At 29.3% G+C, this 14,347-nt stretch overlaps 1 protein-coding gene across 1 annotated transcript in view; it reads left to right on the forward strand.

Moving 5' to 3' along the window:
* Positions 1-14,347, forward strand: part of LOC125070123 — a 30,522-nt gene continuing 16,175 nt past the window's right edge. Inside the window, exons 1-2 of the mRNA XM_047679824.1 lie at positions 1-72; positions 3,937-4,113. Of these exons, the coding sequence (XP_047535780.1) occupies positions 1-72; positions 3,937-4,113 (249 nt within the window). The remainder of the gene's footprint in view (positions 73-3,936; positions 4,114-14,347) is intronic.

Here is a 14,347-nt window from a genome sequence, read left to right on the forward strand (position 1 = left end):
ATGATTGTTGACGATACAATAACTAACATCGCCTACGCGATACTGCGCAGAATAGTTAATAAGCGTTGCGAGGTACGTACGCTACAAATTTTACCATCTTGACATGAATTACAATGCATATAATATCTCGTGTCGTATTCAATACTAACTATTGCATAGGGTTATTATTATTTTATTATTAATTAATCGATAAAATAACGAAATGCTTAAACATATATCATGATTTATTTTAAGTTAATTTATTATTTCCAACGTCTGTTCCAACTTCCGTTCTTTAACTGCGTTCAATTGACGCTTATATTTATCTATCATATTTAAAAAATAATAAATTGATTATTTGTATTTTATACAATGACAAATTCTACATACATTATAAATATATATTGGTGATAGGATTTTATACAAATCCTCAAAGGTAAATTAAGTAACAATTACATTATATACCGTAGGGAACGTTCGACTCCTTCGGTTCCTCATCGTATTCGTATTCTAATACATTTAATTCGTGAGATTCTTTATTTATTATTTAATTGCAGATATTATGCAGTTCTTATTTATTAAATTCAATAAAACTCTACTAATTCGAAGCTTGACGTATGACTCTACTGCTACTAATATTTTAAAATCTAAAACTTTGGTTAGACATTATTGTTGTGATTAACTTATTTTACCACACTACCGTATACAATTCTGCTATTTTCGTCATTAAGAGTTTGTGGTATTGTGTTCTGGTTTTAGAAGTGAGCCAGTGTACTTACAAACATTGGGCGTCATTTTAGGCGGATTGACAGTGTAAATAATTTATATTTCGAACAGAACTGATGTCTATGGACACAGATGACATTAATATTCTATATTTAAAACACAAATAAATATAATACTAACAAATTAAAGAGATGTGAAAAAAATTACAGACATACTCTTATTCTTCTCAAACATCGTCTTTACAAGAACAAAAAATATTTCTATGATATTTATATGTAGATACTAATAATATAGAATCAACAAGCCAATGATATATTATTTGTATGGAAATGATTGCACTTTATTGTGAATAAGTTAACCATTACCCATAACAATGTTTTATATGGCATATAGTTACTTTACACAACATTATATGTTTATTATTATAATTGGTAGGTACGTAAATTTGTATTTAATAATATATAATATACATGATTATTTACATGATATGTTTATCGCAAATATTTAGTACTAATCATTTTTATGTTTATATAAAATTAAATATTTAGAAAAAAGTTTTTATTTAAATTTATATATTAGTATTTTCAACTGAATTTTAAACTAGTAACTCAATCGATTGAGCTACAGTTTGGTATAATTAGTACATTTGTCACAGGCCGATATAATAAATATCATAAATAATTTTAGTGCTTAGATTAAAGAAATCTCTTAGTAAAAAAAAATCTTTCATTAACTTATTTAAATTATACAAATCATAGATTTTATTTGTTTATTACCCATTGATAGATTGCTATAACAAGAATATGAAAATATAGCCTAGTTAAGAAAACTGTACAACCTTTAACCCTCATCCTCCGCATGTATTTACTCTACCAGACCTACGTTAAAGATCATGGGTATTTATCTATCTTTTTTAATTAAGCTCATGTCTTTGTAATACCGAGGATCTCGCATCTTCGAGTTTAATGCGGTGTAGGATTAATTAAGCAACGCAACGCAACAAAGCACTACTATTAATGATATTCATTATGTATGTAATGAATATTATAAAGGATATTTCACATTGTTAATACTATGTTATCAAACAAATAATTCACGTTATAGTGAATACCTGATCTATGATTATGAATTCAAACTGTTTAGTTTTACATATTTACTCATTTAAACAGGATTGGTGATACGACGACACCTTATTTGTATATAAGTGCATAATTGATCTTATTGTGCCCCTAGCAATAACAATAAATAACGGTAACAATTTCCTACCATTGAATTACTAGCATACTTGCTAACAATGTATTTTATGTACAAAAGTATTATTCACATTACTAATTTATTGATTTGTGTTGATAAAGAAAATAAAAAACCGCACAAACAATCGCAATTTTGATTTTCTGCGTGAACCTACGTCTCTAGTCTCTCGTATGTTAGTTTAATTACAAAATGTTAAATATGAAGAGCAATCTTAATACTCACTTTAGACTTTCTTGACAGGAGGCGATAATCAAAAATAGTGTTTTTTTTACAACTTAGCATGTGTTTGTGAGCAACACATATGGGATAACATTAAAGTTCATCTTTTATTGATAGTTTACATAAAAATATGCAACACGCACACAGTAAAAGATGATGATAAAATAAAGTTCGAAATATCTAATTTGCAGTAACGAATTTTAAGTGGAGCCAGACGGACACTTGACTAGGCGATGTAATCACTTATTATGAATTTCAAAATCACTGGTTACTGTACCAGATTGGTGAAGAACAGGGACAGACAGCATGTGGCGGAAGGGCTTATAAACAATAATGGAATAAACAGGGCTGTAAGTAATGATTTAAATGACAATAATTAAAAAAAAAATTACTAAAATATTTTATGAATATTCCATGTTTATAACAGAAAATACTGAATTAAAAATATATATTCAAAGTGTAGGTCTACATTATATTTTTAACATTAATTAAAACATATAAGAAATGATTGAAATATCTTTACGGTCCACTATTCACACTTTTACGCAAAGTAATAAATCTCTGCAAGTAACTTCATTTAACTTTTGTTTGCGAGAAGTAAGCATGGTATCAAATTAAGGACACGTCAATCGTCCACTGACTCGCGCTTAACACGTTTAAGAGCAATTTACGAATACTTCAATATTTGACACTTTCTTATTATCTTCGGTTAACAAGAGCTATATAATTGGGGAGAATAAAAGGACACCCTATTATTTTATTATCAATTATTTTTTAAATACAAGATTATATAGATGATAAAAAAAGTGTGGAGCTATATATATATATACATATATATTTAACTAAGATAACTTTGTATTTTTAAATGTTGAAAAATAGTAACTACTGAGTTTCTTGCCGGTTCTTCTCGGTAGAATCCGCATTCCGTGCCAGTGTTTTTAAAAGTGCTTGTAAAAGCCTACTTAAATAAAATATAACTTGATTTTGATTATATTATCAATGAATACCGAGAAATATTATGTTACAAAATGTTCAATACGGTATTTTAGTTAATTATATAAAAATTAAAAATCGCAAATGAAAAAAAAAATCAAAAAGAATTAATTTCAAATTTTACTCTAAATACACACGAAATCGAGACTGCATAATTTTTCTCCCCCCCCCTTTTTATACTTTACTGTAGCTCTATATTTAAATTTTGACGTTTTCATTTAGTTTTATCTAAAAAGGTTATCAAAACACACTTATCAAAAATATTAATTCGAAAGTAATCCCGATCTTTGGTGCAGTCCGTCAGTGTAGCTGCGTGTGTGTAACTTCAAAAATAATATATTAAAATATAATACAATTTTCTATTTTTAGAGAGAAATCACACAAATGAAACGCTGCTAATGTTGCGCTGCTAATGTCTTACTGTTATATAAGAAAAATAAATATTCAATTTATTTCAGGCTTTGCCCATATAATTTTAGTAACAATATTTCTTACAACTTGCAGTGGACACTGGAGCACAGGGTCCACAGACATGTGAGTATCAAGTGTTGGGGCTACCATGCATCATAGTCAGCGATGCAATATTTTCGCATAACTGTAAAAAAGTCGTCCGTGTCTATCTTCATTACCAATGTTTACTAATGGAATCTTTTGACATTCCATTAACAGCGTTGCTATTTACTTAACTTAACTATCTATAAAATAGTAAAAAAATTAACGAAATTTTATAATTTTTATCAGTAATTGTTTAAACTATATGTATAGTGGGCAATATTTCAAAAGAATGCGCACCCGATACGCATGAGATGCGTATTCCGTAAGCGTGATCCCAAGGCCCCGTACCGTGCTGTATCGTCGCGATCCGAGCCGGCGTATCGGGTGACAGATGCGATCGCCTTACCCATCGACCGACTGAGAGTTTCAATATACCGATTACCAACGGTAATATCTGAGGATGGGATTAATATCATAAGACTTCTATTTACGAGGATTTAGATTTTCTCTTTTTTTTACACTATTCATTTAGAAGATCTTCTGCGTTCGATTTTTTTAAAGTGTATTTTTGAAATTCTCTATACCGCGAAGTGATTTGAATTCGTCTACCACGTGGGAACTATCCTTTGCAAATCGTGTCGAGTATTCATCGATAAATAACGTGTTATTAATGAAACATGTCTAGTTTATAATAATATGTTTAGTATAGGATAGAAAGAGGTTTAGAGTTTTGTTAAATATTTTAGATATATGTCTCTTAAGGTAGCGAATATAATGTAGGCTGATCATTTTTTTGAGCATTTTAACTTGAAATAGGAATAGTTAATACCAGGAAAAGTTAGACACTAACTTAACTGCTTAAGTGTATTTGTTTTTAATACGTGTACTACTTTCTGCTATGTTTGTTTGATGTTTAAATAATTAATCTATTTATTGTTCCAATCATTTTATTTCAGATGAAGGTATTATCATATTATATTTTTAATAGGGATAATTACAGGGAAATTTACAGGGACTTCCTTTACTGCTCTTATATTTGTTTGCACAAGAAATATTTTTTTGCTTATAGGCAAATACAACATTTAATAGTTTTTGATAATTTTTCATATAGCTAAGAATTGAATAAAAATCGTAATTTTTCAATTAAATTTTAAACTGATTAAACCATAAAACCGTCGCTCTTTACTTTTTAATCAAGTTAGCAGAACGTTAATTATTATAGAATAGAATAATCTCGATCTTTGTTTCGAAATTAATGTTTGATTGCTTTCTTCAAAATGTGCTACGATTAGTTTAACAATATACATATTTACCTAATCCTATATAAAAGTATATATGTATCCATACTTTAAAATATAGCTTTATTTTGTATTCAAATGTATTGTGGTTAAAAAATAAAGAATCACAATTCCATTGCATATTTAACACTTTGTAAGAAGGTTTTATGCAGAATTCCACATTGTGCAGCAAATGCGCTAATGCTATGCCGATACGTAGAGCGATTGCACAGTATTGCACCGAGTGGGCGTCGACACGCAAGCCTCGTTTGCGCATGCAAATGTTTGATATACACAACTCAGATACTCTATTGGGAATCCTGTCTGATTTGTGTGGGCATTGTCTGGTATACATTAAAACTGGTATTTCAATTTCGAGATATTTATCCATTGACCTGTGACATCGTTTGTTGTAATGACAAATTCAACCAATCGGAAATGTTGAAACTATTTTTTGTTATGTGAGTCTGAAATAAAAATTATATATTTTAAATTTGGAATATTTTTGAAAACTAAAAAGGAATATATACAAATAATATCAACTTAAATTTAGCTCACATGTCATTTAATATTCTTAATGAAATAACAATAATTAAAATAAATCTGTTGTAATTTTGTAATAGAGACTTGACTTAACTGGTAAATACAGTGATAAACACAACTATTACCATTGTAATTCTGTAGTAACTCTACTTACCTCTTGTCTCGCAATGATCACGGGTCAATTTGACCTGGGGGTATGATAATTGAGTTGAATTCGAGAACGCTGAGGCTACACCTCGTTGCTATCTTCACGCTCGGGGCTGCAGTTCACTAATACCCGCATCGGGGAACATCGCGCGCTCCCAATCTGGAGTCTGTTCTACAATGAACTATAATGCAAATAATAATAACATAGAAATTACTGTAATATCTAACGATTTTTCACTCTTTTCTTTTATACGGATCAATGCGATAATTTATATAACTACAATTTTTAATATAAATAAGGAAAAATCTTCCCTTTTTGGTAAGTAGTATGGGTCCCTTAATTGCCTCAAAATTTAAATACTACCTTATACTAAAATATAGGTATCTTTAATTATATAACACTAAACAGTTACATTACATGCATCATATTTATTAAATAATATACATTTGCATTTATTCTTATATTATAGATATGTATTAAATGCAATGAAATCAATCTTCATTTGGGATCCAAATAGTATAAATTAATCCCAATACATAAAATTATATTTTAAGCAATTTGAATAATAAATACATAATAAAATGCGACCATTGTAGAAGCGCTCGTGCCCATGACGCCCGCGGATATGTTTGACATTAGCTCGAAATAAACATTGACGATTTGCAGTTTTCACGTCTACACCGCAAACGAGCCATCGAGCCTTTCCATGAATTTATTTATTGGTGCAGAAACACTTAGATTGTGAAAACCTCACTTCAAAACAGCTAGACTAAATCTTAGCTGGAAGCGATAACTGGAAACCACCTTACTGAGAACCATAACTGAGGCTGATGCACAAACGTTTAAGTAAAATATGGCATTTACATGTAATCTACCATTGACTCGTGTTATGGGTGGTAGTTTATGTAATATACAAAGCCTGCATAGGAATCATATTTATGATTCAATATTTTATTTTACATTTTACATTAAAAAAAATAATACTATTACGTCGTCAATATTGCATGTCAACTGATTTGCGTCGGTACCATGACGCGACTTATATTCGCAAATAACGCGCAATTTAGTTTTAATGGACATAGAAATAACGATTTATAAAGAAAAATCGAACGTAGGAAAAACAAATGGATAACTGATTTAAAAAAAGCTTAATTTAGCTGTACTATAAAATAAATTTGCATTTTGAACTGTAAATAAAATAGGATTTATTAGGACAAGATTTTTTTCTCAATGACTGGCCAGTGAGATAAATATTTTTTTTTAAATTGTAAGCGGCTATTCAATTCATATCAAACTATGCAACAAAAGAAACATATCATATGATCATAGTATTAATTAATTAGTCATCGCAATAAGACTGACAAGGCAGTAAGACATAATTAATAAATATTATTATTGACATAATTAGGCCCTTGCATGAAAGACTTGTATATTACTGATATAAATTAACTTATAATCATAATTATAAATGCTTAGCGTAGTAATTATAATTCACAAATTGAATTATTTATTTCTTAATCATGTTTGTAAATTAAAAACGTGAAATTCGACCTGTGCTTCAAAATATTATTAATAAAAGACTTGAGCGGCATTAATAAAAAAAAAAAATTTTTTGTTTAAAAAAATTCAAAGATGTAGCTCTCAGCCTAAAGAAAACATTGATATGAAAATCAGAATCTATATTGCCTTTAAAATTTCCCGATATTACGCATTACATTTCCCCTTAAAACAGTTGGCTAGTTCTTAATTGTACGCCATTGTTGAATTTAGTTTAGGAGCATTTTTACACAATCTTATATTTAAATACTATTAAAAAAGAATGTGTGTACATATTACTAACTTAAAAAAAAAAAAAAAAAAAACAGATTCCGTCGTTTTGTTTCATCTTGCATTTATTGCCGAAGTATTCCCTGAGTCTGTCACTAATGTAACTTTTTATTTTAATGAATTTTGTTTATAATTCATATCGTAGTGAGAAAAACTGCATGTGTCTAACCCGGATTAAAGGAATGTGGTTGATTAACCTTCTCCCCCAAAAAGCCTTAGCCTAATAGTGGGACATTTACTTTACTAGTCTGCAAAGATTCTCGGGATAAGTTTATTTCCGGTCAGTATTGTATAGAATCACAATCAGTAAAAGCACTCAAGGAAAATGATCGAATTTGTATTAATGTCTGACTAGTACAAACGATAGAATTCAACATGATAAAAGTCAGATTGATTCAACAATAACTTCATTAATCACAACCACAAAATCCCTATATGGCAGACCGAGTATACTTACCGTTTAAATAAGATCTTAAAACAGATATACAAATAGAAGTGGCATGAAGGGAATTATGTATTGAATATATTCAGTATAAATTTGAATATTCGTCGTCGTAATGTGTTTGGGTATTTTTTATTAAGCTGTTAATATTAACGTCGTCCTTCTCCTAATTATTTATACAGAAAAATAAATAACTAATATAACTTTGCTGAGTGGAATTGATTAGAAATAAAGCGTGGAAGAAAATTCGGTATCGGTTTTTCTATACTAATATTATCAAGAGGTAACATTGTTTGCCTATAATCTCCGGAACAATCTTAAAGAATAATCACTGGTAGAAAACTACATTATGCTATAAGGTACACCCGTACCGGATCGCTAGTATTAAATAAAGTGTTTCAAAGTTTTGGTTTTAATTAATAAATTACATTATAATTACAAATATAAGGTGTCACTTCTATATATTTTTAGTTCTCAGCTCGATTGAACGAGGCTTGCTATCTTATCGAGTTGCATAAAATATAGGTTGCTTATAGATTTAAAAGTAAAACTGAATCAATCAAGTTTCGAAAGTATAATACGTTGTAATTTTTTTGTTTGTCAAATCTATTTTATATAATTAGTGGGTGTATGTAGTTTACCTCCGTCATTCAAGTCAATTAGTTTTAATAAAATGTTTTTATTAGTACTGTTATTAAAAATACGAAGTCTATTGTTTATTTTTATAAATCGATCGTTTACATAGATTAATTAATAGATTAAAATATAATTTTGATAAGTTAAATGCATAATGTTAAGCGCGATGTATGAAATATTTATCTAAGACTCCTTAAATTATCATTTTTTTTTTAATATTTAAAGAAATATAATTGTATATCCTAATTAAATATAATATACAGCATACAAAAATGTTTGTGTTTTTACTAACTTAAATATTAATATATAAATATATATACCCTTACACCACATACATTACATTTCAGTGTCAAACGGCTACGTATAAATGTTATTTAGGTATGGTTAGTTAAACAATGCTCTTCTTCTATCAAATGTCAAATCAAAATGATAGAAGAGAGCTATCAGAGTTTAACTAAGCACCCGCGAAACGACATTTATAAGTAAGGCCGTCTGATTGTAGGGTTTTCAGTAATCCTTAAAATTGAAATGTCAATACAATGGTATTTCTTACATGAATTGTTAATGTTGCAATGTTGGCATAAATTAATGATCTCGGGAAACCTTTACAAAGACGCGCTGCCAAGTCCTAACGGGAGCGACTAAACAGACAGGTGTCGTGCCATCGAGCGAGGTAACTTAAGTCTCGTGGCCCGGGGCCCTTTGTTTTAGGGCTCTTTGGCTTATATAATTGCATTATCTACTGTATGAATTTCGAAAATAATAGATCTCGTTTATTTAATTAAATATTGAAATTGTTTTAGTATAAATTTATATAATTGAATTTGGAACGTGATTTTGAAGTTCTGAACTGGGGTTTATAAAACATATTTACAAATACGACATTATTATTGAGTTCGACTGTACTGTCGTTAGTATCGGAAAGATCTTTGTGTTCGACCGTCTTAATCAGCGACGCACGTGTGATAGCATGACAGACAGACGGATTTAATTAAAACGTAACTTGAAGGTAACCCAGATCTAGCTAATAGCAAAATACAACGACGTTATAGTAAATAATATTACACGTGTAGAATGGATGCAGTTAAAGCCGTCTACTTTAATTAAATACAATTTAATAATTCAAATAAATAATGTATTATTTTCAAACAGTATTGCTCGTTATTGATATCTTTATAACGATTTAGTCTTCTATAAATTGTACTGAACACAATATATGAACAAGGTAATTTCAGTTATATGTGTCTTTAAATTATTTCGTATATAAATATTGAACAAGCTGGTGTCTCTTAGTATTAACAAACTTTTACTCCTAACTACAATATAAATGTTAATAAAAATACAAAAACAAAACAGTAGAAAAAAAAAAATTACATTGAGAGGAAGTTTTTCACCAAAATATAATTTATGTTATACATTAATATTTGAATTTTATAAAATAGTTCTCCATGTAAAAACAAGCTGAATAATAAACTTGTGAATGGACATATACTGTAAAAGGGGTAAGAATTTCCATTTATCAGCTTCCTGCCACTTGCTTGCGTTTGTGTGAGACACTTGCGCGCGCGCCTGTCTCCGACTTATTTAATGGCGGGAAATGGTGCACAAATAAATAAATTGATTCGCTTCCCTCTGGCAGATGTCTCCGGCATTGCTTCTATTACAGTGAAAGTTACACTAAATACGTCATAACATCCTATTATAAAATAGCCATGACATTTATAAATTGCAATAGTTGTTTTTATACTGTATCTACTAGTCTATTAGTGGTAATATTTTCTTATCTTATATATTTTTACCAATACACGTTTTTATTTTAGAAGTAAAGTAAAGTAAAGTATTGTATTGTGTGTAGTTAAGTATTTTGATTATGTTGATAAGTAAAATTCTCACATCTGAAACTCTACAAAAGATCAACAGTTTTAGATCAAGATGCACAATTTCTTCTGGTTATGCTAAAATAAAAATGAAATGAAATAAGAGAAAACCGTCATTTAATTTCCTATTGGGCCTCAGTGCCTTATAGAATAGTACAAAAATGTCTTTAGAGCCCACATAAATTGGTTCAAATATCTTGGATTTAAGAATATATCTTGGCTCGGCGATAAAGGATCATCCTACCTTTATAATAAGATACATGGCTTCTCCTAGAAAGTTGAAGAGATCTTTCTGACTGCTACATTTGCATATAAATAAGAATTACTAACATTTTTAAATTGCAAAACGAATTGCAATTACGGTCTTCTGCATCTAGTAGTTTAGTATGTTTTAACTAAGATATTAACTTCCTAATCATACTTCATAAATGAATTAAGTCTTGTGTTGTAAATGAAATGTTTTAAAACAAGTAATAATTAAAATAAATTATATACATACGTTTTGATTTAGAAACCTGTTCAGTCTGATTCATTACTGTTGGTGTTTTAATCACTTCATTTTACATTTAATTACATAAGGTGACTGCATACATGTTAAAATTCTAATTATGAGATATAATATTGCGTAAAATAAGCAATGAAAACATTTTTTAAAACAAGAAATTTAAACGGAAATATTTATTTAATGTAATCAGTCATTACAAACGTCAAACTGAATATAATTAAAATAATAATATTACTGAATATATTTAAAATAATAGTCTAAATTTAAATATAATTTTGTCCACATTGCTTAGTAGTTAGCCTGTACATATCTCACACTTGAGCTAAGCCTTTATCTCCTTTTTGAGGAGGTTTTGTTTTCATATCTTTTTTTCATACTTAGTAACTGGTTCAAAAGTCTTACATCGATAAGTATCGAGTAAAGCCCGACGAAAAAGTGTATATTAACTTAACGCAAACATTACGTTAAAACGATCTTGTTCTATTAAATACTTAATCTTTAATGAATTATGATCCGTCTGTCAATTAGTTCGAGCGTCCGCTGATAATATATGTGATTTACGTTTCTTTAATAACTTACACGTAATAAATTCTCGCTTAGTTAAGCTAACGCATTTTAATACTTTTAATAATTAATTAATTAAAGATTTAGATCAATCAAAATCATAATAAAACAATATTTACGTAGGTTTTTATACATTTATATTAAATATAGCACTTGTTTGGGACTATTATTTAAAAACTTCACCGAGATGTTGCAAACAATTTAAAACTACAGTCAAATAATTAAATTAATTTATAATGAGATGCAAAAGTTTGTTATTAAAATAGCATATAACACGGCACAATTATATATCTTAAGTTTCTAGTTCAAATTAAAAATTGATCTATAAGCGCAGTATAAAAACATTTGAAAACCAAATAATGTATACAATATATATATATATATATATATATAATCAGTTCCTTCTTAAAAATGTTTTAACAAAGCACAATTGAATTAAACTGACCATTTAATTCTGTGGCACGTGTGCAAACATATCAGTCTCAAGTCTCAGGAAGTAGAGGCAATCGTAACGTAGACATCACGAACATTAGCGGGAGAGGTGTCGCATTGAACTCTGACCCCCTAATGAAGCGATGAGACGCTCTGGCCATCTGCCTCGACGATAACTGAAAACATTTTCTAAAGCTTAAGCAAAAGATTAATTAAAGTTTATTGAAGCCTAGACACTCGATTTTAAACCTTTGCTACTTCACGCCTTAATGGACTACAATTGAAATTAAAGTGCTATTATCAAATGATAGAATTTGTACATATACAAAGGAATTTGAAAAGTTTATAGACGTTTAAGTATTTGATTTAATCATATTGTTTCGTGTTATGCTTTTTAATTAAGAATTAAAGATTTCAAAGAACGTTTTTGAAAAGAACCTCTTAAAAAACTTATATATTCTTTAATTTTTGAAAGACAATATTAATCTTGTTTTTTAAACATAAAATTTTATAAAATTGTATTGGAAAACGTAATTGTAGCGGATAATAATTACTTATTATAATAGTAATATTGAATATTATCAGTCGATGTAAGATGATTAAAAATATCAATGATTAAACCAATAACTATTCAGGAATCTTAATAGGGGTATCTTATTACAAAGGAGGTAGTGGACATGACCATCGATCACAATACCCAGATAACGTCTGTAGGAATATAGGATTTTTTAATTCCCTATGAGTACCATAAGACAGGCTATATCTGCGACGTAAAAACACAAAGCCATCAAAAACAAGAGAGATGCAATGTACATATAATGTTATTTTTTTATAAAAATGAAGTGTGTTAATAGGAAGTCATTTTAACGCTTAAAGTATTTTAAATAAGCAATTTAAATAAAATGTACACTCTGTATAAGCAATTTGTATAAAATTAATCACTATTTTTTGGCAATTGTTTTACGAGACCGAAGTATCTTATTAAGTTTTTAGTAGGTACATACGAATAATCAGTATGGTCGATAAGTATTCAAAGTTGAATTAAAATCTTCACAAAAAATTAAATCAACAGTTGCGTGTACTTTTAATGTATAACATTACATTCTTCAAAGATGCTTTTCCTTGTTCTCAATACACAATTACGTATTTACGATAAATTATGCGTTACACATCATTCAATTAAATACAAAACATCTTGCAATGATTTAAGCGTAATTTAAATTAAACTTTATGATAAAAGATTTAAGGTTGATAATGAGTGTTACTATTTCCGTACATGAACCATTTTATCCAATAATGCGCTCCCATTTCCAGATTATTCCAAAAGATAGGTAGTGGCTGCATGCAAAATACTTCCCTCTGAGATATGAGGATCGTCCAGTGCTAGTATATTATTTAAAGTATCGGTAGACGCCACACACGAAGCTACCGTATAAGACGAGTGCCGACGAATAAAGTTGGATCCCTTTCTTCATCGAAGCAAGTCTATATCTTGTTAGCATTTATTCCTGTATTTACTTGTTATTTTATTTCTATTTTATAATCAAACTTTTATTGTCTACAACGTTACTTTGAATTACTTTGTTAAATTAACGTCACATGTGTCAACTGCTTCATTCAAAGTTTTACTTAATTTGGTCAAAAGTCACTCCGTGTCTGGTATTATGCATCGTTAAAAGTTAGAGATGAATGTATTACCGTAACGGGGCTGGCCACCCGTGACCTCGGAAGCGGAACCACCCACACCCCGTCACGAGTTTATAATCAAAATCATCTTAATTATGAGCGTGTCGATTATCATCTCAAAATTTCTGCCTTAAAAGGTCTATAAAGAGTCTCTAAGTGTACGCAATTTATTCGAGATTACGCCCGCCCGCCGGAGTTATGTCACGACTTGCTTACGCTCCATAGACACTTCTGTTTAACTAAGGAGGTTTGTATACAAGATTCCTATAGCCCTTTAGATTGAATAACACGATCAATGCAAAATGTTGTTTATCCTTTATTCGTTATAAATCAATTACAATAATGCCTTTACACACTGATAAATTGGTATAGAATTGAGTTTGTCAAGTTTTATATTTCGTAATAACATTAAAGGTCGTCTGTACGCGCCCTAAGTCTGCATTAGCAGCACGTGCTGAGGATTTCATAATCGAGATTCAGGTTTTCTTTGTTTTAACAAACAAGTTGATTTCGCTATATAATTTAGTGTTTAAATATTAATCGTATAACATAATAGTTGCTTACATACTTAAGTAATAACATAGTAACAGAGCAAATACCTCTTTTACTTTTAAGGAGAAAACTTGGAGCGTATTCTAAAACGCTGCTCGAGGGCAAGTTAGTGAGTACACATGTTTTTCTTCACCTCTGAGCACGCGATGAATTATAAATGATATGAAAATTGTGTACAGCAGATTAAGAACG

Source organism: Vanessa atalanta, chromosome 16 (assembly GCF_905147765.1).
Source record: "Vanessa atalanta chromosome 16, ilVanAtal1.2, whole genome shotgun sequence".
Classification (NCBI taxonomy): Eukaryota; Metazoa; Arthropoda; class Insecta; order Lepidoptera; family Nymphalidae; genus Vanessa; species Vanessa atalanta.